The sequence below is a fragment of the Excalfactoria chinensis genome, chromosome 1 (genome assembly GCF_039878825.1).
Source record: "Excalfactoria chinensis isolate bCotChi1 chromosome 1, bCotChi1.hap2, whole genome shotgun sequence".
Classification (NCBI taxonomy): Eukaryota; Metazoa; Chordata; class Aves; order Galliformes; family Phasianidae; genus Excalfactoria; species Excalfactoria chinensis.
Window position 1 is genome coordinate 73,311,214 of NC_092825.1, and position 23,703 is coordinate 73,334,916.

Sequence of the window (23,703 nt, forward strand, 5' to 3'; positions counted from 1 at the left end):
CCAAACTAAGCAGTATTTTTAATAAGCCTTAGTGTCCATATAAGCTACATTTTTCTTCCAAAATGATCTCAGTAGGTGAGTAATACTTTATGTCATTATGATGGAAATCTATGAGAGTATCCAAATGCTACTTTCTGTATCCTAGACACTGTTACCTAGAAACTCTTATTGAAGATGGTTCATTACAAATCTTTCCTACAGTCTTCCTCGGGGAAATGCTACTGAATGGCGATAAATTTAAAGCTAGCAAGAATATAACAGGTGAGTCTGTACATTCAGAGCTAGAAGTGATTTTGCTTTTGTAAGTATTCAGAGCTTTCCTAAAATGCCATCAGATACAGGCTGTACTGGCTAACAGTATCCATAGGGATATTATTGATATTGGATATATATATAAACATTGTTAGCTGGAACGATGTAAGAGGTAGAAGAGTGGTTTATGGTGGAAATGGCATATCATCCTCTTGGAGACTTTCCTTGCACTGTACTTTGGAGGACCATACAGAATGAGAAAAAGCAAAATAGGTCTCCAGGAAAAATGTTTTATGCAGGTCTGCAAATAAAATCCTGTGTAGACACTATGCACACTGAGGCTACTCTTTTGGGCCAATGAGATGAGTGTTCTGTCTTGCCTTCTCTCACATCCTGCTCACAGATCTTACTGTAAGATAGAAAAAGCTGGAAAGCTGTTATTCTGAAGAGGTGATGGTGTAAAAGACGAGGAAGAAGCAGTTAATAGCAACTCTTTAGTTATCATATTTCATGAATATGATTTCTTCTTTCCTCGCAAGCAGTTTCTAGGATTTTAAACTCATTTCTCTTTGTTGTACAATAGCCATCAGAAGACATGATTACAAGAAGGACAGTGACCAGTAATTACTGGCAGTACTGGGAATTGTCTATAAGATCACACTGTTAGAACATACCTCCCATTTCTGGTGCTGACTGGTACCCACTAGTGTTGGCTGAGGTTGGTTTTGTTTGGTTTGGGTTTTTTTGCCTGGCTGAGAAACAAGTGTTGGTGTGGTGAGGAGAAGGTGTTGAATATGAGCCTGTTGGAAGTGAGCATCAAGAAGAATAAATTTATGCATATACTCATAGTTGAATACTCAGAGCAATTTATTAACATCCTCCAAAAGTGAAAGTCTTCAGTGTAACGGCATATGGAAAGACTGCGACTATGCTGTAATGCTTAGGAGTTTACATGGATGCTGGAGTTCCTCCTCAGCACTTGCATTTTCTCTTGTGGACTGTGGACTTAGCAAAAGGATGAAGGATGAGATCTCTTGGATAATCACTCCTGCTTCCTCCTGTCTACATATTATGTCTGTATTTCTAGCTCCCTCTTTCTTAAAGCCTTCTTTTCTCCTCCTCCCTGTCCCCCTTCCTTCTCCTTCAGGAGTTCCCCTTTTGCCCACACCTGATATTCAATCCTTGGCAGAGTTAATGCCTTTTGCTGAGATCAGACCTGGCACTCGGGAATCATGTGACAGAGGAAGGTTGCTATAAATATAGTTGAACCCTGCCTTTGGGCAGGAAGAGGAGAAAGTGAGAGAGACACAAGGAGTAGGAGGGGCAGAGAGAAAGGGAGTGCAGGAATGGAAGAACTTAGAGTGGTCTAATGAGAGAGAGAAGAGGAGGAAGGAAGGAAGGAAAGAACATAAGAAAGTGCAGAGGCCATTTTCTAGGCCAGACCATGAGGTGGTTCTAGGAAAGGACCAGAGTAGCAGCTCCATTACCACTAAGCGTGAGCAAGAATGAAGACATGGAAAGCTCAAAGAGTATGACGCAGGAATCCAGATTGAAGTCAGCTTTGTGGGGGGGCACACCACAATACGACTATATCTGCTTTGAGAAATGCACCCGTTATGGGATACCCTTGGAGGCGGGACGCGAGGCCGGGGGGACAGGGGACGACCTGCACTACCCGGAGAACTCCCTCAGTCACCCACAGGTAGGGCTGGACAACTGGGATGTTTATGGCAGCATAGGTCTTAGTGGGGTCACATATGCTCTTGGGGCTCCTAGGATGGTGCTGTAGAGCTCACCTCCCTGTCTATACCCAATTCTACCAACTCTCCCTTTTCCTTGTTGACTTCCAAGTAAGGCACTGAGTTTCACAGTCTTGCTTAGAATGCTATCAGGATTTCAAGTCATTGAATATTTCCATCTATTATGACCACAGCATTAACATGGTTAAGCTTGGATGTGAAAATCAATGAAACCATTAATGTATTCATAAATGCAAAGAGAAATTGCATCTGCCTTCAGCTGCATAGTGATTTTAGGTACAGCAGAAGAGGAAATAAAAATGGATAGAACAGTAATGAGACTAGATGGATATCTGTCTGCACAGCTGAATGGACAGTCATGCAGAGCTCTGTTCTGGCTTTTCCCCAAACAAGGAGAGTAAGTCCATGCTTGTATATGCATGCTGATGGTTTCAGTAGCTCTTCTGAGAGCTGCAAGGAATTTTCTAACCCCATAAGCTTGACCTGACTCGCACTCTGGTTCATACAGACATCGCCTCAGAAAAATATCTAGTACGAAGATGTACTCTAGTTATGATCTCTTCTTCTGTTATTCTCTGTATCTCCTCTGCCTTTGGGGACACCCTTCTGCAAAGAGTTTTTACAGCCGTCTTGGTGTCATATTTCCTGCCAGTCTGCTCAGACTGAGCTGACATAGAAGGGTTTAGAGCGATGTAGAATTTGGCCTAGTGACGGGAGGGAGAGAGAATGTGTGAATGTGAAATCCATACAGGGAAGATATGAGTGGAGATTTCTAAAGTCCCCTCACACAAATTCTTGTGTCAGTATGGAGGAATAGGGGAAGAGATGCATTAATCTCCCTAACAATTGCATGATTCTGGGGTAGGAAAAGCCACATTTGCCACCAAGATGATCTCTTCTAGTAGATAAACATCCCAGTGAGGATTGTATCTGCCACGTTGCAAAAGACTAGGAAGCCAGTCCCATGGCCATACTCAGATATTTCTCTTTTGAAACTGTATAAAACATCTGAGAGTTTACAAATTATTTCTCTACTAAACTGTCCCAGAACCGCTCCTTGACTGATTCAGAAGCAACAGCCAGAACTGGGAAGTGTCTGGACAGTGTTAACGCTTTATTTATACTTTTAAGGGAGTTACGCTGAGATTTCACATTTGAGATGTGACCTGGCCCTCTCATAGGATGCAAGTGGAGCAGTGCCTAGTGCTGGAGGGCTGAGGTGGGTTATGGAAATACACATTGTGTTACATAAACCATTAGTCAGCTGGAATACACAAAAATATACCAGTTTACATGTATCCACTGCACAGACTAAAATCCCTCTTGGAAGGTGGCATAGTTGACACAGTGAGACAGGAAAAACCTATCTCTTGCTACCTGGCCCTGGGGTGTCTTTGTTTTCATCCCCACAGACATGCCAGTCAATGAATGTAGCCAAAATCCAGCACAGTCAAGCAGGACATCAGATGCACTCCCGTACAAGTCTTCAGGCAGTAACATCCCCAAGCAAGAATGCATTTGTGAACACAATTCAGTCTTGAAAACAGTCATATTTATAGATCTACTGAAAATATGCCCTAGAAATACCATTATGTAAACAATCACACAGTTACATATATAGTATGAAGGCATATTGTTGTTAAAACCAGTCTTGCTGTGCATGTGTATTTTGATAGCCATTAATTAACATGCAGATAAATTATAAACATTCATACTGTCACACACATCTTGTAAAGGCATGCACTTGTATGCTGTTAGCGTGATAAACAACCTCCTGCACACATGCTTTCATCCGTTTCCACACAGAATCCTCACCGTCATGACGTGAAAAAAATAGATGATAGAGAGACGTTTTTATTCTGTTGTGCCAATTGCTTTTGCTAGCTGTTCCTTTCTATTTTATATGTAAGCTATTTCAGACAGAATGTGTGATTTGACTGGGTTTACAGGGCAAAAAACAGTGAAAATGATCTTCAGCCTGAGATTTTCTAATAATACATAGTACATATGTTAGATAATAGATAATGTAATGAAAATAGACAATAGCATGTACTTTATTTGTGGGAATTGAGATAGCAATATCATAGAATCATAGAATGGCTTAGGTTGGAGAGGACCTTAAAGATCATCTAGTTCCAACCCCATGTCACAAGTGGGGTTGCCACCCACCTGATCAGGCTGCCCAGGGCTTGATCTGGCCTTGAATGGAAGAATGGAGTGTTCCACAATTTCTCTGTGAATTCTGTTCCAGGATCTTACCACCCTCTAAGTAAAAAATTTTCTGCCTAGCATCTAATCCAAATGTCCCATCTTTTAATTTAAAGCCATTCCCACTGGTCCTATTGCTGTCAGACAGTGTAAAAAGTCAGTCCCTGTCTCTCTTGTAAGCCTGAGACTTCGAGACTAGAGATTTTATCTACCATTTAGAATGATGTCTTGAAGAGATTTTTGCTCCCCACTTAAGTTCAGTAATGTCAGCAGTTCATGGAAACACTAGGAAAGAAAAGCTCAGGTGATCATATTTCTCACACAGCCCAAATATTTACGAGTAGATATGCATTAGAAGATAGATTTATAAAATTTATGTTCTTCTGCATTGCAGTTTTCTGCGATTTTATCTTCCTGCACGAAAAAGAGGAGCCTCTCCTCAAGCAGCTCAGACTGATGGAGTATTTATATGATATGGTATTTGTGAGGTAGAAAGGGTATTCATGGCAGAGAGCTCCAACAGCAGTACACAGACGGGTGCCACAGTAAGGAAGTGTAATGGTTAATTGGGCAATGCAGTATTGCAGAGTAACAGACTCATAAAAATACTTGAGGGGGCCTCTGGAGTTCTTTAGCCCAGTGCCTGTTCACAGGGTTTATCTAAGGAAGTACTGAATATCCCCAAGTATGAAGATTCCCAGCCTGTCTGGGCACCTATTCTTATGCTGAATCACCCTCAGGTTTTCTTTCTACACATTCAAACATACTTTTGTTGCAAGTTTTGCCTTTTTCCTCCTGTCCTTCACTGTGCCTTTTTGGGAAGTCTGGCTCTGTTTTCTCTCCAGCCCTCACTCCCTTCAGGTAAAGAGTTCTGCATTTAGATCTCCCCTTTGCCTTTACTTCTTTGGGGACAGCTATTATTTTGTAGCTGACCCCTGTCCATCACATGTGTCTCATGAGTTCTGTGCATAAGCAGTTGAGACTAGACTTTGTACTACAGAAGGTCATTTCAGGAACAGCATCGTGTCTCCAAGGCAGGAGCGAGAGCAGTCTGCAGGGCCCATAGCAGACTCAATGGCCAGGAGCAGTGGTGCGTGCTAGTGGTGCAGGAAGGGAGTTTGTTGTGGAGAATACATTGCTGAATCTGAGTGGAATGGGAAATAATATAATGGAAAATAATGGAATGGATAATATAATAATAAGTATGGACTGATAAGGGAGTGAAGATTTTAGTAGGTGCTCAGCATCAGAATAGCTATCAGAAAAGTTGCAAGGTTGTGAGAACTTTCTTGAGAACTTTTCTCCATTAAACAGTGATGTTCCTCCCACTCCCACACACAGCATCCTTAGCAGTATTTATATCTTTGGTGGTTTTTGCACTGTTACCATGTTCTCATACAGAATTTAGCCAACCTGGACATAATAGTACCTTCTCTGTCTCAGCTCTCCAAGTGATAATTGATATATTTTAAAAATCTCTCCAGCTTTTGTGGTGCTCAGAAAGAGGAAGGATCAGAGGAATACAGCAGTGTAAGCACTACAGTATTTTGGTTTTAGTTTTACCTGCATTCTAATGGAAAAAAATGTTTCTTGCCTAATGTAATTATTCTATGAGGTCATCCACTGATTTTTTTTAATCTTTCTCTGTCCTACAATTGTTGACTACAATCTGAAGCAGTGCCAGAGTCCCAGAGTAACAAAGCATGTGTATCAAGCATTCTTTAAGTGAGTTGAAACCAATTTGTCCTCCAAGAAAAAACTTTCATCTTTATGTTCTGAGACCAACTCTTTTTCTTTCACATCCTGAGTTTGTAATTTTCCAGCCAGATACAAACTGTGAACTGTTCCATCTGAATAGATGGAGGACTCTAATTTGAACAAGATACTTGGCAAGGTAGTTCACAATTTGGATTAAGCTCCATTTGGTATAAGACAATCCCTCATGAGCATTTCATGGCAATGAAAAATTAGCTGAAGTGGTGTGAAGATGCATAAAATCTGTTGGTGCTTGGCACTGCTGCCTGAAATAGATACAATGAGAGAAACAGGGATTTAACTGCTATTTGGTATTGGATTTTATGTGATAGCTTATATGAAGTCTGGCAGGTCCTTCATCTTGATGTTTCACCGTCCTGCCTATATTATGGAGATCAGAGCATGGCCACTCTTCACTGCTAAGAGTATGTATCAATTAATTTGGCTAGACTGTGGTGATAATAATTGGGTTAGTAATTAAATAAAATATAATTTTCCAGCACAGTGATTGGATGGAAGGCAAGCCGTCATAAGAACAGGATGATTCAAAAGACTACACGCGTGTTCTGTGAAAATATAATAGGGATTTTAAAGGGAGGTGTTGCACATAGCTCAAGTGTCTTAGGAATACGGGCAAATAAACTACTTAGGACTTTCAGTCCTGTTTGGCAACTAGAAATATAACTTGGTTTGACACTGAAATGGTTGTTCAGGGAAGCTGGGAAATTTCGGCCCTTGGAGATGACTAGGACTTGCCCATACAATGCTCTGGGTGTCCTGACTGGCCTTGGAGTTAGCATACTGTGAGCTAAGGACTGGAAGAGAAACCCCCCAGAGGTGCCTTCTAGTCATCAAACTTATGTGAGTCTCCAAATCTATCTGATTTGAAATTGTCTTCCAAATAAGTTATCTGCTTGCCATTCTACTGATGATATTTCAATTAATGGACATTCCAAGGGCATGGGAGCAACATCTCCTGTGTCACTTAGAAAAGAGAAAAGGTAGAACTGTCTCCTGGTAGAGCTTCATATCTCAAATGTCTTTTCATTCTCCAGCTGAACTGTCTGACTTCTTGCTGACTTCTTGCCACTTAAAGTATCTTAGAGAAGTAGGTGTTGTACTGGGAGGAAGCAGGTTCTAGCAGGTGGGAATTGCCAAGATCACAGGCTCTGCATCAAGGAGGAAACCGATGTTAGTCATAGTTTGTACGTAGAATGACAAGTGAAGGGAAGAGATCTGTTCACAGCTTCTCAAATTCACATCTTCCCCATATATACTATGAAAAAATAAGGGAGAGTAGCTACTTCTGGGAGAACCTGATGGACACAGTCAGGATCCTTCCAGCTTCCTTGATATCTCTTCTCCTTGACAAGCTGGCACAACTGACAGTTTTATCACTGATCCTTGTGAGAAACATTGTTGGCAAGCTCATGTAGCTGCTTGTGAATTGCATAATATCAAATGTTTTCAGGATTAGTATCTGATGACAAGGGCTAGGTTAGGTAATAAAAAGAAATAATCAGATGAGTTAGAGATATATTGGGATTTTATAGAATGATTTGAGTAGATAACGGGAGGTTCTATGTGGTATCTTCTGCTATTTGTGAGCTGATGCTTCTTCTTTTCCACAGAAGACACCACCAGTGGCTGCATACCCTGTTAAACATTCCTTGGCAGCAGAGTGAACAGATGCAGAGCATTCCTGCAACCTATTTAGTAGTGTGATACCTCTCTAAATTTTAAGAGTTGTTTTGCAGTGCTGCTGAAGACAGCCCTAAGACTGGCAGTCTCATGTGAACAGTTTTGACCTTCTTTTGTACTTCCAAAAAGTCTGCCCAATCTTTCTCCTTCAGACCTGAGCCTCCTTGTTCTGAGGATCTTAGAAAGCAGTTAGCAAACATTCTGTTATCATAGCTTGTACCACCAAACGAAGATGCAAAAATTTTAGAGAGATTGGGAAGAGGGAACCAGGGAGGAAAAAGAAAAAAATAATGAATTGCCTCTGTCCGAGTCTTTCTGTGTCTCTGTCTCCTTGCTTGAATACATTTGAGTCTACACCTCTGACTGTTAGTAAATATGCCTTTTCATTTTAATGCTACTTGTGAAGGAACATTTGCCTTACATCTTTGTTTTGCTCTCTCTTGCTTTCTGCTCCTCTAGCTTTATGGACAATACACAGACCAGATAACTGACTTTGCTGAAAAGGACGCAGCAAAACTACTGAATACAAAACAGGCCCAAAAGAACAGCGAAAGACCCCTGAAACGTGAGAGTCAAGTAGAGATAAAAGAAGAACGTTATTCCAAATGCCAAGGTAGGAAATTGTGACCAGATATTGAGTAGAACAGCCAGAGAGATGGAATTTAAGCAAGACAAAAAGGCAAAGAGACTTTGACAGGGAAGAAGTAGAGAAGGAAGGAGGAGTCACCTTGGTTTTAAAAGGTGTTTGCATGCTAGCTGTAGGAATAACTGCCCCCAAATTATTACTTTTTATTTTCCCACAACAGATCTCTGTGACAGGAGTGAAAATGTATTTGCTGCTAGTGCACAAGAGGTTAAATTATCTTGTCCCTTTATTTATTCTATTTTGAAACTTCAAAGAATTTTGGAAGACTGCAAGGAAAGGATGGGTATCAGGCCTTTTACACTAAGCCCATAATTCTTTCAAATACATTCTTTTGGTGGTCAGTTCTCAACACAGAATCACAGATTTCATCTATGCTGCCTCCATTTTTCTGGTTCTCTCTTTTCTCCACAGACTGTGCTAGACGCATCCAGAAATATGTTACCAGGAAGCTTGGAGAGGACTGGATTTTCTTGGTTCTTTTGGGTCTGGTCATGGCATTGGTGAGCTGGGGAATGGATTATGCCAGCGCAAAGAGCCTGCAGGGTGAGTCTCATTCATGTGTTACAAAAGCAGATGATACAAAAATTTTATAAAGCCCAGTGACCAATATTCCTCCTCCTTTAAAATCATCAATACCTCAGGAAGGCTGAAATACTTGCAACACCGTAGAGAGGTTAACTGCGAAAAGTTTCTCTAAAGGAGTGATAGGGAAATATTTCTAAGTGGGTAGGGAGCATTCAAAGATAAACAATTATTTTCACTCGCTTTCTATCCTTCCCTTGCTTGTGCATAAGGGAACGTTGTGTGACTTTGGCCCTTCCTATTATACAGTTTGCCATCCTCCCTAGGTCTGTTGAGCATATGGTGGGTAGGGAGAGGAAAGGGCTCTGTGATGTCCTCTTAATAGTGTTTTCTCTGCCTTTATCCTCATTATTGTTCTTCTCAAATTTTATTTATACACTGCTCTGGTGTTTTCTGCTACATGGAACCATAGTGCTTTACTTAAGCTTTTTTTTTTTTAACAGTGATCTCACCATCACTGGCTTATGTAAATTCTCTACAGCATTCCTCTGGTTCCCATACCCTTTTCCAGCTTTAAACATTACAAAATCTTTCAGCGGCCTTGCCTCCCATCCCCATGCACACACATCCATGCAGCATTGCCAACTTGATGTTAATTGCACTTCAGAAGAAATGCTTTATGCAAAATCCTAAGAAGCATGGAGCACGCATGTGTATATTTTCCTCCATCTCTTTTATTTTGGCAAGGAATCTCAGCTTGCACGTGTGCCAGAGTCTCAAAAAAGAAACACCCTCTGAGTTTGCATGCACGAGGCACATGTTGTAACAGCTGGCACCACTCCCTTCATGCTGCTGCTCTAGAAGGCGAATCATAAGCAGGGCTTCTGAGGTAGATTTTCTGAAGGAAGTTTTTCATGTGATTGAAATGGAGGAAAGGACACTAACTTTGCTGTCCTTCAGGGCCCATATAACACCCTCCAGCTGCTAAATGAAAAGATCCTGCACAAAAATTCACTCTTGTAAGTGAAAGTAATACAGCTCTTCCAATGCCACACTATGGCACAGGTTTTAATAATGTCTAATAGCAGAGAATCGCTTGTATCCATTCCTACAGAATGCATATGTTATTTGAGGTCTTGTAGTTCAAATGTAACAAGGCTTTACCCTATTAGAAAATTAGGTCTTTTAGATAGCATTTCTGAGGGAGATTTAGTATGGGCAAGTTTAGTAGGTGAGGGCTTCTGTTTGTGATTCTTTAAAGTTTACCAAACTGATTGGAGCATCTATGGTTACTGACAACTTTTTTGTTTGTTTACAGCCTACAAGTGGATGTACAGAGAGCTGCACCCGAATATTCCTTTGCAGTATCTGGTGTGGGTAACATACCCACTTGTTCTCATACTGTTTGCAGCCATCTTCTGCCACCTCGTCTCTCCACAGGCTGTTGGTGAGGGTAGAAGGCATGGCAAGATCTGTTTCTGTCTGTCTCTTTTTTTTTCCTCTAGCCTTTGTCTTTTCTATATCCTCTGCTCTGTTGTTTTCAGGGTCTGGGATCCCAGAACTCAAGACAATTATGAGGGGAGTGGTCCTCAAGGAATATCTCACTCTCCGAGCATTTGTGGCCAAAGTTGTGGGCCTCACAGCTGGGCTTGGAAGTGGCATGCCTGTAGGAAAAGAGGTAAATATTGCTATGTTCATCTGCAGTAGGAGTCAGTGTCTAGGAAGGAATTGTCTATGCAAGAGTCTTTAAATGTTTCCTTTTCCTTAACACCATTCCTCTTGTTAAAGCTCTGTTTTTTCCCAGCAGCGATTATCTTCCACTATCCATTTCCTTCTTCTTTGAAAAGCTTCATATACATAGGTAGCTCTGAAAGTAATGCCTCCTATTTATTTCCATAAAAACAAAAACAGCTACAAAGAGCACAATAACACTATTTGACAGACCAAATTCTCAGCTACAAAATGCTATTTTTTCAACATATTCATCAACATTAGCTGTGCATTTTCACCAGCAATGAACAAGAGCCTGCATGCTACACTTTTATAAATCTGCATGGACGTCCAGAATGTGGCTTGTCTTGCATGTCACTGTCACCCTTGCTGAAATGCACCATCCACAGTTTCACTGTGCTTACATCCCATGCTTGGTCTCTATTGACGTTCAGTAAGCATCAATGAATGTCAGTGGGTGCCATTTTTTCCACATGGAGGAATTCAGTTCCACACTTTGGCTTCGTATGCACTTCTATGTCAGATGCCATTTTGTCAGATTGCCCCTCTGTCTACAAAACTTCTTAATTTTTTAATTTTTAAAATTTTGTCAACAAAATTTAATAGAATATTGGTGGGAATCAAAGAAGCACAGAATCATAGGAGTTGTAAGGGACTTTTGGAGATTGTCTTGTCCAGCCCCTTGCTGAAGCGGGTTACCTACAGTAGGTTGCACAGAGAACTATCCAGATGAGTTTTGAAAATCTCTAGAGAGGAAGGCACCACAGCATCCATGGGCAGCTTGTTCCAGTGCTCTGTAACTCTCAAAGTAAACATGCTTTTCCTTATGTTCATATGGAACTTCCTGTGTTCCAGTTTGTGCCCAGTGGCCCTTATTCTGTTACTGAGCACAGCTAAAAGGTTCCTGGCCATATCCAGTCTACTCACACTCATTAGATATTGATAAGTGTTGATAAGACTTTTCTCAGTCTTCTCCAGGTTGAACAGTCCTAGGTCTCAGCCTTTCATCATAAGGGAGATGCTCCAGGCCCCTAATAATCTTTGTGGCCCTCCACTGGACTCTGTCTAACAAAGTTCCCTGACCTTTTCAAACTGTGGAGCCCAGAACTGGACACAATTCCAGATGTGACCTCACCAGGGCAGAGTAAACAGAGAGGATCACCTCCCTCAAACTGCTGGCCATGCTCTTAATACACCCCAGGCCTTCTTGGCCAAAAGAGCACACTGCTGGCTCATGTACAACCCGTTGTTTGCCAGGACACCTATGTCCTCCCTTGCAGAGCTCCTCTCCAGCAGGTCAGACCCTAACCTATACTGATGCATGCAGTTATTTCTCCATAGGTGTAGAACTCTGCACTTGCCCTTGCTGAACCTCATTAGGTTCCTCCCCACCCAACCAGAAGGTTCAACCACTACTGTCACACCAAGGAATTAGTTTTGGAGTTGCCTTTGTAGAAAAAAAAGCAAAAAACAGCGTTTTCTAATTTGACTCTTCCTTTTCTCTTGCAGGGCCCTTTTGTGCATATTGCCAGTATCTGTGCAGCAGTACTCAGCAAGTTTATGTCAATTTTCTGTGGTGTATACGAGGTAAGGCACATTTCTCTGGCATTCAGTTCTTACATGGGCTGAACTCTTAAGACACACTGATAGGCCTCTACACACAGAGGGAACATATAGATTGAAGTTCACTATGCTGCTCTAAAGCAGAAAGATAGCATCCAAAGAAAATTGTAGTACGCCAGATATACAACTAAATAACTGTGCAGAATCGATTGTGTGTTACCTACCCCATGAGGCAGATGCTGGTTGAGGACATGCATTTCACAAGTTTCTGTCTCACAGTGCCAATTCCTTTGCACTGTGATCAGTATCTGTGGGGAAAAAAAAATAACAAACAAACAAACAAAAGCCTTAAATAGCTGTGGATAAAGATCCATTTGTCTTTAAGGTAGGATGTGTAGAGCATTACTAATTATAGCCACTGACACTGCCTCTGGGCTTTTGCTGTTGCAAAACGGCCTCTGCCGGCTGATTGATGTATTGACAAATCATGTTTGGGAAAAAAAAAAACCCACATCCACTATTAACTACATCTATAGCTATGTGTAGGAGCTGCTTTACAAACTCCTAACAGTAATTGGCTTTGTAATACAACAATAGGAGGTGCAGTTTAACTTGATCCTGTATGTGCATAAGGATCAAATCTTGCTACTGTAGGCCAACTGAGTGTACTAAAAGCTGCACTAAAGCATGTAGAGCCTGTTATTTGTAATAGCAGTGGCTGAATCTGCTGTTGGCTGTTGCTTTGTTTCATTGTTCTGGATCCTAACCCTTTGGCTTTGCTCCCTCTAACCACAGCATGCCTTTCTCTGGCTGCCCTCTCTGTTCCAGAATGTGCACAGGCAGCTCGACCTCCTGATGGTGGCTTGCTCAGTTGGAGTTGGATGTTGCTTCGGGGCTCTCCTTGGAGGCAAGTGACTTCCTGTCTGTGACTTTTAATGTAAAACTCCACCTCTTGCTGTGAGATCTCCTGTTCTCAAGCAGGTTCTCCAGAGATGTCTCTTCGCTTCTTTAGGATCTTTCTTTAGGTTCTTTCTTTAATCACATAGCTAATGGCATTGAAAGTAAGGGAGAGGATGATCTTGGAAAGGCCAAAGGAAAAGTGACAGCTTTTGAGTGCAAACTTCTAAAGTGACAACTTTAACTTTTCTAATAACATATCTTGCTCAGTCTCTTCCTACCATGAAAATCATCATTGTTCTCTCACTCTGGGACTCCTAAGGTTTGTTCAGCAAATCGATAAATATGCAATAGGGAACAGAAGTAAAATAATAGTAATAATAATAATAATAATAATAATAATAATAATAATAATAATAATAATAATAATAATAATGAAAAATTAACATAAATGCCATCAGCATTGGACTGGAGAACAGAAATACCAGTATGTAAAATTTTGCATTTCCCATGTAAAAGAGATGTTGCAGGGCCAAGAAGATGGTTGGGAGGCTGGAATAATGTCATATGGGGAGAGGCTGAGGACAGCATAAAGGAGAAAAAGCTAACAGGAGATGTGTAGCTGGTGTCATCAGCCACCTAGAGGATTTTGGAGGAGATAAAGGCAGGCTCTTTTGAGAGGGGCACAGTGGAAGAGGCAAGGACACAACTTGTGACAAGGGAAATTGTAATTTTGTGTAAGGAAGTTGTTCCCCGCTCCCAAGTGTGGTTCAGTAATTGTATGGATGCTCAGAGGACCTGGAGAATCCCCACCCTTAGAAATGTTCAGGACTCACTTGGACAAGATCCTGAGCACCCTGCTTGAACCTTGGAGGTAGTGCAACTCTGAGCAGGCAGCTGGCAGAGGGATAGCTTCCAGGCTAAAATTTGCTGTGAGTCTGTGACAGCACTGTAGTATAAGAATGAATTGAAAGTTATCATAATTTTTACAGCCCTAGTTGATTTCCTCTTACAAAATCACACCATATTGCAGAATTCCATTTCCTGGACCTAAGTCCAGGGTATAATTTGCAACTATAGTTTTTTGAGGTTGTTGCGGGTAAACATCATCCTGTGTATTTAGTTAGAAACCCTCAAAATGGGGTTGGAAAACCGGTTTGGCCTTTTATAAGAAAAAGATGCCCAGCTCTGCTTTTTCTGAGTGCGCTCTGGTATTCTTTGTTTGTCTGCTTGTTTTATTCTCTCTGGCTACTCCTAAGTTACACAGCATTGGCACACTCACACACTCTGGGGGATGCCATATGCCATGGACTGTTCTCTGTGGGCGGTATGAGTAATACCATGTCATGCCTGAATCTTGACATCTTTTACTGTTCTTCACTGTTTCATCAGGCTTTTTGCACTTTCAAACAGCTCTACTTACCTCTTGCTATACTGCAGGCCATGTAATATGTACCCATCATTACAAGCTGTTAGTCACTGTTCTGATGGGCTATAACACAACTCTCACACTGTCCTAGACAATGAACTGAAGCCCATTCCCATTCTGGACATGATTATGTGTAAGGCCATAGAGGTATTAATAGGGCTCAAAGGTGACCTAAGGCAAATCTGTAAATGTAGAAAGACTCTTGTTGGTCAGAGAATAATCTATGTCTCTTTTTTGTTGGGCTATGCAGCCATAGCCTTGACAAACCTCTTTGTTGAGGCTCAAATACTTTCTCAGGTAAGTAGGGATTCATTGCCTTTGCCCTTAAAATTCTCCTTGACCACTCAAGGAGTGGTCTTTCTCAAAACTCAGCTCTTGTGGGAGTCATAACAGGCTGCTTCAGGAATGCATAATAGCAGAAAGTACCAAATACACAGGTATTTATATTTAACTGTGTTGTTCTTTATATTAGACACTACCTAGAATTTAGTTAACTTGAAACAAAACCCATTTGCTTCTTAAGGTTTGTCATCATTCTCAGGTGTGTCAGGGCCTTCAGCTGAACTTCCATGTTTTAGAGGGAGTGGAAGAAGACCCTCTTGTCTCCCCATGTTCTCCAAAACTGTTTCAGTGATTGATTATAAGCTTACAATTTTAGTGATTTAACCAGGAGAGCACAATCCTTTAGTAGGTGATCTGTTACCCACTCACTCTCCAGCCACTGTCCATACCCTGTTCTGAATGTACTTGTGCCCTGTGCATGTAAACTCAGAGGGTATTTCTCTTTTGAAACTCTGTCACATGTGCAACCTGAACTTCCCTACCAAAGTAAAAGAGAGAGTGAAACACACACGCATGCTCAAATCTCTCATGAAACATTCTTTTTGAAGTGTCAGAAATGTGTGTGTTTCAATGAAAGATGAGACACTGCCTTCTCTTCATGTCTTGAGTATGTGACTCCAAGTATATTCCTGTCTTGTACCACATAGAATCTGTCGTTGAATATTTTGCAGCCATCCAGAATGTAGATGATGTGAGATTAGTGACAGAGCTGGGTGACAGTATGTGGCCATACCTGCTAATTCTGTCACTCACTCATTGCTTTTTTTCTTTCTTCCTGTTTGTCTCTCTCTGTCTCTTCTACCAGTAGCAGCCATACTATTACACGGATGTCCTGACTGTGGGTTGTGCTGTGGGTGTTGGCTGCTGCTTTGGGACACCACTTGGAGGCAAGTGGCTGTTCTGTTTCCTTTTTCTCAGGTACCTAAATCATCTCCTGCCTAGTCCACTTCTCATTTCCCCATTTCCTGCACCCTATATTTGATCTGTCATATACTTTAAATGAAGAAGTTTGCTTTTAGTGTCACCAGTCTCCCAAACTCCTCTAAACAACAGCCCTTCTTTTACATGTGTCATCTTTCTGAAGGGCAAGAGGTGATAGCTTCTCTGAACAGTTGTTTCCAAACTGAGGGTCAGGAGGTCTGCAAAACAATCTACTACATTGTGGGAAGAAAATGCTGGAATATCTACTTATATTTATTTTCTATATTTAAAAATAAATAAATAAATAAATAAATAAAATAAGGTTTACCAGTATTCAGTGTACATGCTGACAGTGTACATGCTGGTGGCTTCACTTGGTCCATATGTCAGATGGCCACATGTCACGTGCATTTTGTGAGGTGCCCTGGATGAAGGTTGGTTGTCACATCACATCACACAGACAGTTGACAGTAATGCCCTCACTTATCCCTCACTCATTCACCTGCTTTCAGAGTATTGCAAAGTATTTCAGCCTACCCAGCTGAATGGATAAAAGTGCCGATGTTTCTACCATGTCTTCTGGTGTTTGCTAGATTCTGTTTCGGTATTGAAATGTGTGAAGGAAAGACCTAACAGAGAAGATATATTCCCAACAGTAAATGACTTCTTTCATAAAAGCAGTGTTTTATTGAAAAGCAGTACAATTGTAACCACTGATGGTGCACTGGAAGAGGATACCGGTGTGTGTTTACAGCAGAGCCAGCATGAGTACGTGAAAATCATTGGCTGCATGGCTCAGAAGCAAGATATTGCAGCAAAAAAAGGGAGAGCCAGAAGTGCACAAAGTGCAACAGGATAACACTGATGTGGTGAATTTCATAAAAACGAGATCTTGAGATAGTAGAATGTTTACAATAGTTTGCAATGAGGTGGTAAATGACCATGAAAATATTTTGTATCACGCAGAGGTTGTCTCATGGCAAAACCTTCCAAAGGATAATTTTCAGTGGCTTTGGAATGCATTTGTTAAAAGATAGAACAATATCATATTTTTAAAATATATATTTTGATTTTTTTTTAATTTAGTAAGTGCAGCCAAAGTTACGCCTCTCCCATTTCAGTCTTTGTGAGGGCTCTGTTTCAACTCTGATGATAGCCATTAAAACTAAGTATGGATATAAACTGAACTTACAACTGTAAGTTGTGTAACTAAGCATTAAAACATGGTTTCCAAAAATAAGAACAATTATTAATAATAATGTTTTTAGTGAGAGCAGCAGTTCTTTGTACAGTTAATAAAATAGATGACTCTTAAAATGCTCCTTGTGTTATCATCTTTTTGTTTTTAGTTTTTATCTTAGTGTATGCTTGATAAAGTACCCAGCATACTAGTACAGTATTGCACATATACGATTTATAAACAAATGTGTGCAGTCAAAAGTGTTTTACCAATAGGGGTACACAATCAAAGAAGTTTTGAGACCACTGCTACAGAGGAACTGTCTAGAAGTATTTCTTGTCCGTCCATCACTGCACTTCTGATTTTAACTTCACTGCTTTTCTGACTCTTTCTAGGGGTCCTTTTCAGCATTGAAGTCACTTCCACTTACTTTGCTGTGCGTAATTATTGGAGAGGTTTCTTTGCAGCTACCTTTAGTGCCTTCATTTTCCGAGTCCTTGCTGTTTGGAACAAGGATGCAAGTAAGATAAAATCTTTCCTACTGTCTTTGTACAAATGTTGTTGTTTTTAATTTTTTATCTTTCTCAAAGCCCCCAGCTTTTAGGATGTTTGAAGCTTCCGCCGTGACAGTGGACATCTAACACTAGAGAAGGAAAGAGAAGGGGAAGCATCTCATATTACTAAATGTGTAATGCTACTTATCCCAGTGTGCTCAGAATATGACTGAAAAAAGTCTGTATATGAGAACCAATCAAGTAAGAAGGGTCCCGAGGTGGGATTTTTGCCTTCAGTCAGCATAATGTCAAGACTGCAATTATAAACACATCCCACCACAAACTGGGTAATACATATTGCAGTGCATGCAGTTCACTGGAAACACCACAGTCTGGTTTGGTCATCTCTTGATTAGATGCACAGAGAATAAGCAGTAATCTAGAAAACTGAGGTGATAAAACGATTAAAAGGCTGCAGAACTGGTGGGGTCTGACTTAAGGTCCCGAGGACTAAAAGTTCAACCTGTGCTATCTTCAACTGTAGCTCTGATTGGAAACAAAAAAAAAAAAAACAACAAAAAAAAAAAAAACAAAGCAAACAAACAAACAACTGTTTCAACTGAAAGGAGTGAGGGCAACATGTGTGCAGACAGAAATAGCACAGATAAAGTGTGTTCAAGAAATCAATTCAAATACTACTGGATTGAGGTTCCAGTTGATATAGAAAGTTACCATTCATATGTAAACTTCTTGCTTGTAATGCCTTTATCCTTCATTCTTACACTTGTATTTATTTTATTGATCTGAGCTCCATGTGGGCTCTTCCCGTTTTAAAATCACGGTAATTTACTCCCTCGATATCACAGAGTTGGATTTTACTGTGCTATGACATTATTTGCCTAGAATATTCTTTTTGAATATAGAAAGTGATGATACTTTATACTCTGAATGTAAAAAGGAACTACATATTTGCCTGCACAACACTGCTTCATATTATGGGTTATTCAACCAGTCACAAAAACATTTACCTCTCTTTCTTTCCAGAGGAAAATAGAAGAGGGCAAATGACAGGAGATAATCTCCAGTCCTTCACTTCATCTGCTGTAGGCCCCTGCTGATCTCTCAAATCATTTGAAATTAGCTTAATCCTGAAACATCTTATCTAACTTGCCCTTCTTCAGAATCATCTAGGCATCTTTAATACCAATATGAATGGCTCTCTACATTCTGCTTCAGTGACTGTCTGGACTAAAATGTTCTGCGACCCAATTCTCTATGAAAAATGTGGGTTTTTTTGTTCATGATTCTGAATTTGCTCTGTTTTTGCTGCCAGAATCCCTTATCAGAGAATTATAAACTTCTGTTTAGACCAGTAATTCATTATTTTACGGTCTTTCATCATGCCTGCTGTAACTTACCTCTTCTGCCTTTTCTTTCTTATTTTGTCCTGTTACAACAGTTAGGAGTCTTTTCAGTCATTGTTCGTGCAGCAGTTTATCTCAGACCTCTCTCTGATATCTTCACAGCCTCTAGTCTTGTCTGCTCTCAGCAGTTGTGCATTTAGTAGGTAAAATAATGTCTTGGCACTAGTTTCCTATGTGGGTTATATTATCACTCAGTAACAATGCCTTCTTGTGAGGTACTTGAAAGTGGATGGAGCTGCTTTCCTTAGTGCGCACTATTCGTATCTACCTTTAATGTTTATGTGGAACATCTGAACTATTACACATTCATACAGAGCCCGTGAGGTAACTCTTATGCTTAGACAAGCATTTGCCATCTTACTGCAGAAAAACCTTGAGATAAAACTACCAGAGTTCCAAGCAGATGTGGCGATGGCATGGATTGCATGGAAAGCATTGCAATAATGCAGCATAATACTGGACAATATCTCTAAATAAACAACGGAGGGTAGAAGAATAAAAAAAGAAAAGCATGTGCAAATCTGGGATTGTAGGTGAAAATATATGTATGTACTCTGAAAACAAACATGTATCATCAAGAGTGCTAGGTTTGCAAGTGTTTAAAAATTGAGATTACTTAAAGCAATCTGCTTATCTGTAATATACATCATGTGAAACCATACAGTGGCACACATATAACTAGTTCCCCTGTCTCTGCTTCCAGCTTCTCTGGCATTTAACTTCTTACCTCATTATTCCCTTTCCTTTTCTGCCTCTTTCTTCTTCAGTTACCATCACAGCGCTATTCAGAACTAACTTTCGCATGGATTTCCCCTTTGATCTGCAAGAGCTGCCAGCATTTGCTATAATAGGGTAAGTTACCAGGAACTTGGCTTCTTGCTCTACAAAAGATATCAAGTAAGTTCCATTGGTAATTCTTTTGCAAAACAGAATAACATCACTTTTAGACATTTTGATTGAGTGCTGGGATTCTTCCTTCAGCAGTGGTGCCCATGCAACACAATGGGTAAAGTTTAATGACCATGTGACCCTATTAGAAGATTAGCATCTGCTTGGGAGAGATGGTATGCTCCTTTCTAAGAAAGATAGAGACCTTTTTGTCAGTATGATGGCTCTCTTTATAAGGAGGGCTTTAAGTTAGGAAGGAAAGGGCATGTAGAAGGTTACTGAAAGCCCTGTGAGCCACTGACAGACAGGGCTACTGAACAACAGGCATAGGATAATGTAATTGGGAGGGATCATACTGTCATCAGAATAGGCTTTAAGTAGGCCCAGGATGTAGTTACCTTTCTGGGCTGCAGTCACATATTGCCATCTCATGTTGAGTCAGTGCCCCTCTAGATGACATGTCCTCCTTCCAACGTGTTGATCATAACACATAGCTTGGTGCTGTTGGCAAACATGCTGAGCATGTACTTAATCCCACTATCCATGTTGCTGATGAAGATCTTAAGTAGTGATGGTCCTAGTGTCAATCCCTTAGGAATACCACTTGTCAGTTACCTTCATCTGGACATCCGGCCATTAACCACAATGTGACCATCTAGACAAATTCTTATCTACCACATTCTACCCTGAGGAGGACTTTGGAATGTTGATGAAAAACTAAACATGAGATGACAATATGTGGCTGCAGCCCAGAAGGGCAACTATAGTATATCCTAGGCTGCATCAAAGGAAGCATGATCAGCAAGGCAAGGCTGGCGATTCTGCACCTTTGCTCCACTTTCATGAAATCCTTCCTGGAGTACCACTTTCATCTTTGGGGCTTCCAGCATAAGAAAAACAAGGACCAGTTGGACTAAGAGGAGGGCCACAAAGGAGATCAGAAGACTGGAACACATCCTGTGAAGTGAGATTGAAAGCTGGAGTTCTTCAGTCTTGAGAAGAGAAGGCTAAGACTGAGAAGATTGAAGTGTCTGCTCAGTACCTAAAGGAAGCCTACAAGAAGGTTGAAGGAGGACTTTTTATTAAGAAATGTACTGACAGAACAAAGGCTAATAATGGCTTTAATTTAAAAGAGAATAGATTTAGATTATATATAAGGAAGGAATTGTTTATTTTAAGGGTGATGACATACTGAAACAGGTTGTCCAAAGAAGCCTCATCCCTGGAAGTGTTCAGCACCAGGATGGATGGGGCCCTGAGCAACCTAATCTAGTGAAAGGAGTCCCTGCCTATGACACGAGGTTTGGACCTAGATGATCTTTAAAGTCTCTTCCAACCCAAACCATTTTGATCCTGTAATCCTGTCTGGGAGGTCAGAAACAGATACCTAATGTAAGATCAACCTTGGTGACAATCCCTCTACTCGTGATTTAAAGGCATTCATTAGCACTTTCGTGGTCTCCATAGCTTACCTACATACGCTCACATTTCTTTCACATGAAGTGCAACTCCACTTCCTATCCTTTCTTTCCTGTATTTGCAAAAGAGACTGTATGCATGCATTGTGGTCTCCCAGTCATATGATTTTTCCCACCAAGTTTCTGTGATTCCCATAACATCGTAGTTCTCAGATTGGAGAACAGACAGAGCACCACTTCCTCCTGTTGTCCAGACTACATGTGTTGGTATGCATGCTCTTAAGACATACTGGCTTAGGTTTCTTGTCTTTCAAGAGGGCTGGGGATCTGACTTCTCTGGTAGGTGCACTTATCTGCCATTTTGCTCTGGATTATGTAGGTGTCACATCTTTGGACACTGTCCCACCAAGTTTGGTACATTTAATATTTTATATAGGTATATAATTTTGCTGGCTTAAACTCCCTTACTTTTTACTATTTCCTGTTCTAACCTGATGTCTAAGTTCTGGCAATACTTATTTTCGACAAATTGCTCTTCTTCAGACCACACTGAGATCTGCCAGCCTTATTTTTGTAGAACCTGATACTGCTCCCATCACCCAAATATTTGAAGAGTTAAAATTAGAGACTGCCAGAGAAACACAAGCTTTAATCAGTTATCTGTGCTTCAATTCTGAGTGGAACTAATTGCAAACTCTATATTCAACCAACGGTAGATGAGATAAAGCTATTATCACACTGTATCTGTATTGTCCGCAGTCATGGTTCATTTCTTCACTGATACACTGCATGTGTGCCTGTGCATGTGTGTATCTGCGCAAGGCATCTTTGGAAGCCTTTGTAGGTCAGGGCACAGAAAAGAGAAGGAGGGGATCAGCTAGAAATAAGGTGCAACCATACTGCATTGTGGAGTTAGACATCACATCCTGACATGAAATTTTCATCTATAAGCAAGAGAAAATTTAAGAGTAAAATGGCAGTGTGTGACAAAGAGGTCCAAAACCATCTCTCCCTTTTCATCAAGGATTCAATATTTTTGGTCAAGTTGCCACATGTTGCTAAGTTAAAAGACATAATAACCGTAGATGAAAAAATGCTTGGGTTTCGGTTGGTGGATTGTATGTTTTCAGTGGTTTGGTATGATTTTATTTCATTTCCACTATTTTAGGATATGTTCAGGATTCCTTGGAGCATTTTTTGTTTATCTCAATCGCCAAGTGGTCCTGTGCATCCGGCGTCTTACAGCTCTAAGCCAGTTTCTCACCAAATAGTGAGTGTCTTTGAATATTTTCTCCTTAGCAACTCGGTTTTGATACCCTACTGATAATCCATAGTAACAAATACTTTCTAGAAGCTAGTAGAACTATTTCAGTTACAAAGTTGTAAAAATGGGGGAAACTGAATTTATATCAGAGAAAGATATCTGCAAATATCAATATAGTATGTTCTGAGATGGATTTTCATCTAGACTGGCCCCAGTAGTTTCAAGTGGCATCTTGATTTAGAAGGAATTCTATAATATTAATTAAGAGGAGAAAGGAAAATATTGATTGGAAAGGAAATATTCTTAACCAGAAAATAATCGATCATGCTTCTGGAAAGGCAGTGGGTTCTTTTTTAGAATCTATAAAAGAAACAAATGAAATCACTTATATTTTAAGAAACAGAAAGCAACTGAAATATAACTGCATTTTTAACATCTTAAATATATATATTTTTAATCAAAATGGAGACAAATACATAAAGAATGTACTACAGTATTGAAATTGCTATATATTCAAGAACCAAAAGCTCAAACTGATAGTAATCCAAAGGTTTTAATTGCAGAATGGAAGGGAAATACAAAATAAAGTAAGACTTAGCAATAAAGATTTTACTGACCCCCAAAAAAATGTTGTAGACAGGAATTCAATGGAACTTAAGGCAGTATTTTCCCCTAAGTATTAATGCAACTAGGGATGCATGCAGAAATGTGTAGCAGAGAGGAGAATCACCCTAGGACAGGATAAAATTGCATGGAGGGTGAAGCAAAAGATGAAAATAATCGTGAAAACTGGAGGAGAGTCTGGCTTTTGACAGTGGGTCACCACACGGTTGTAAATGTACATCGCTTCTGTGTAGTCAAGACTTCATTTTGTACATCCCTCCCTCCCCTCCCCCCACTAAGTTAATTCTAATTGAAAAGATGGCTTTACTGCCTGCTGAACTCCCTATGATGCAGATGCAGCAGAGAGCTTTCACAGAAATAGCATTTATAGTCCTGAAGTGATATTGGTACAAGAATATAAGGTTACATTTTAACAGACTCTTCTTTCTTTTCAGCTTCCTCATATACCCCGGGTTCATAACCTTCTTTATAGCATCTGTGACCTTCCCCCCAGGGTTTGGGCAGTTCATGGCAGGAGAGGTGAGAGTGGGATGTGCATTTTGAATTATTTCTAATTCTGTAGAGCAATCTCCCCTTCTCCTGTTCCCCAGTAACCTTACATCTTGGAAAGAAGAAAGATTTGGGAGGAGTTTGATCTGAAGGACTGTACTGTAAAACGTGATCTCTGATACCCCCTTCATATAA

At 40.4% G+C, this 23,703-nt stretch overlaps 1 protein-coding gene across 1 annotated transcript in view; it reads left to right on the forward strand.

Moving 5' to 3' along the window:
* Positions 1 to 215: 215 nt before the first annotated feature.
* Positions 216 to 23,703, forward strand: part of CLCN1 (chloride voltage-gated channel 1) — a 40,739-nt gene continuing 17,251 nt past the window's right edge. The window contains exons 1-13 of the mRNA XM_072336401.1: positions 216 to 261; positions 836 to 872; positions 1,747 to 1,954; positions 8,136 to 8,289; positions 8,734 to 8,865; positions 10,163 to 10,291; positions 10,389 to 10,522; positions 12,085 to 12,162; positions 15,615 to 15,693; positions 17,303 to 17,428; positions 19,593 to 19,677; positions 22,300 to 22,401; positions 23,454 to 23,538. Coding sequence (XP_072192502.1) covers positions 216 to 261; positions 836 to 872; positions 1,747 to 1,954; positions 8,136 to 8,289; positions 8,734 to 8,865; positions 10,163 to 10,291; positions 10,389 to 10,522; positions 12,085 to 12,162; positions 15,615 to 15,693; positions 17,303 to 17,428; positions 19,593 to 19,677; positions 22,300 to 22,401; positions 23,454 to 23,538 — 1,395 coding nt within the window. The remainder of the gene's footprint in view (positions 262 to 835; positions 873 to 1,746; positions 1,955 to 8,135; positions 8,290 to 8,733; positions 8,866 to 10,162; positions 10,292 to 10,388; positions 10,523 to 12,084; positions 12,163 to 15,614; positions 15,694 to 17,302; positions 17,429 to 19,592; positions 19,678 to 22,299; positions 22,402 to 23,453; positions 23,539 to 23,703) is intronic.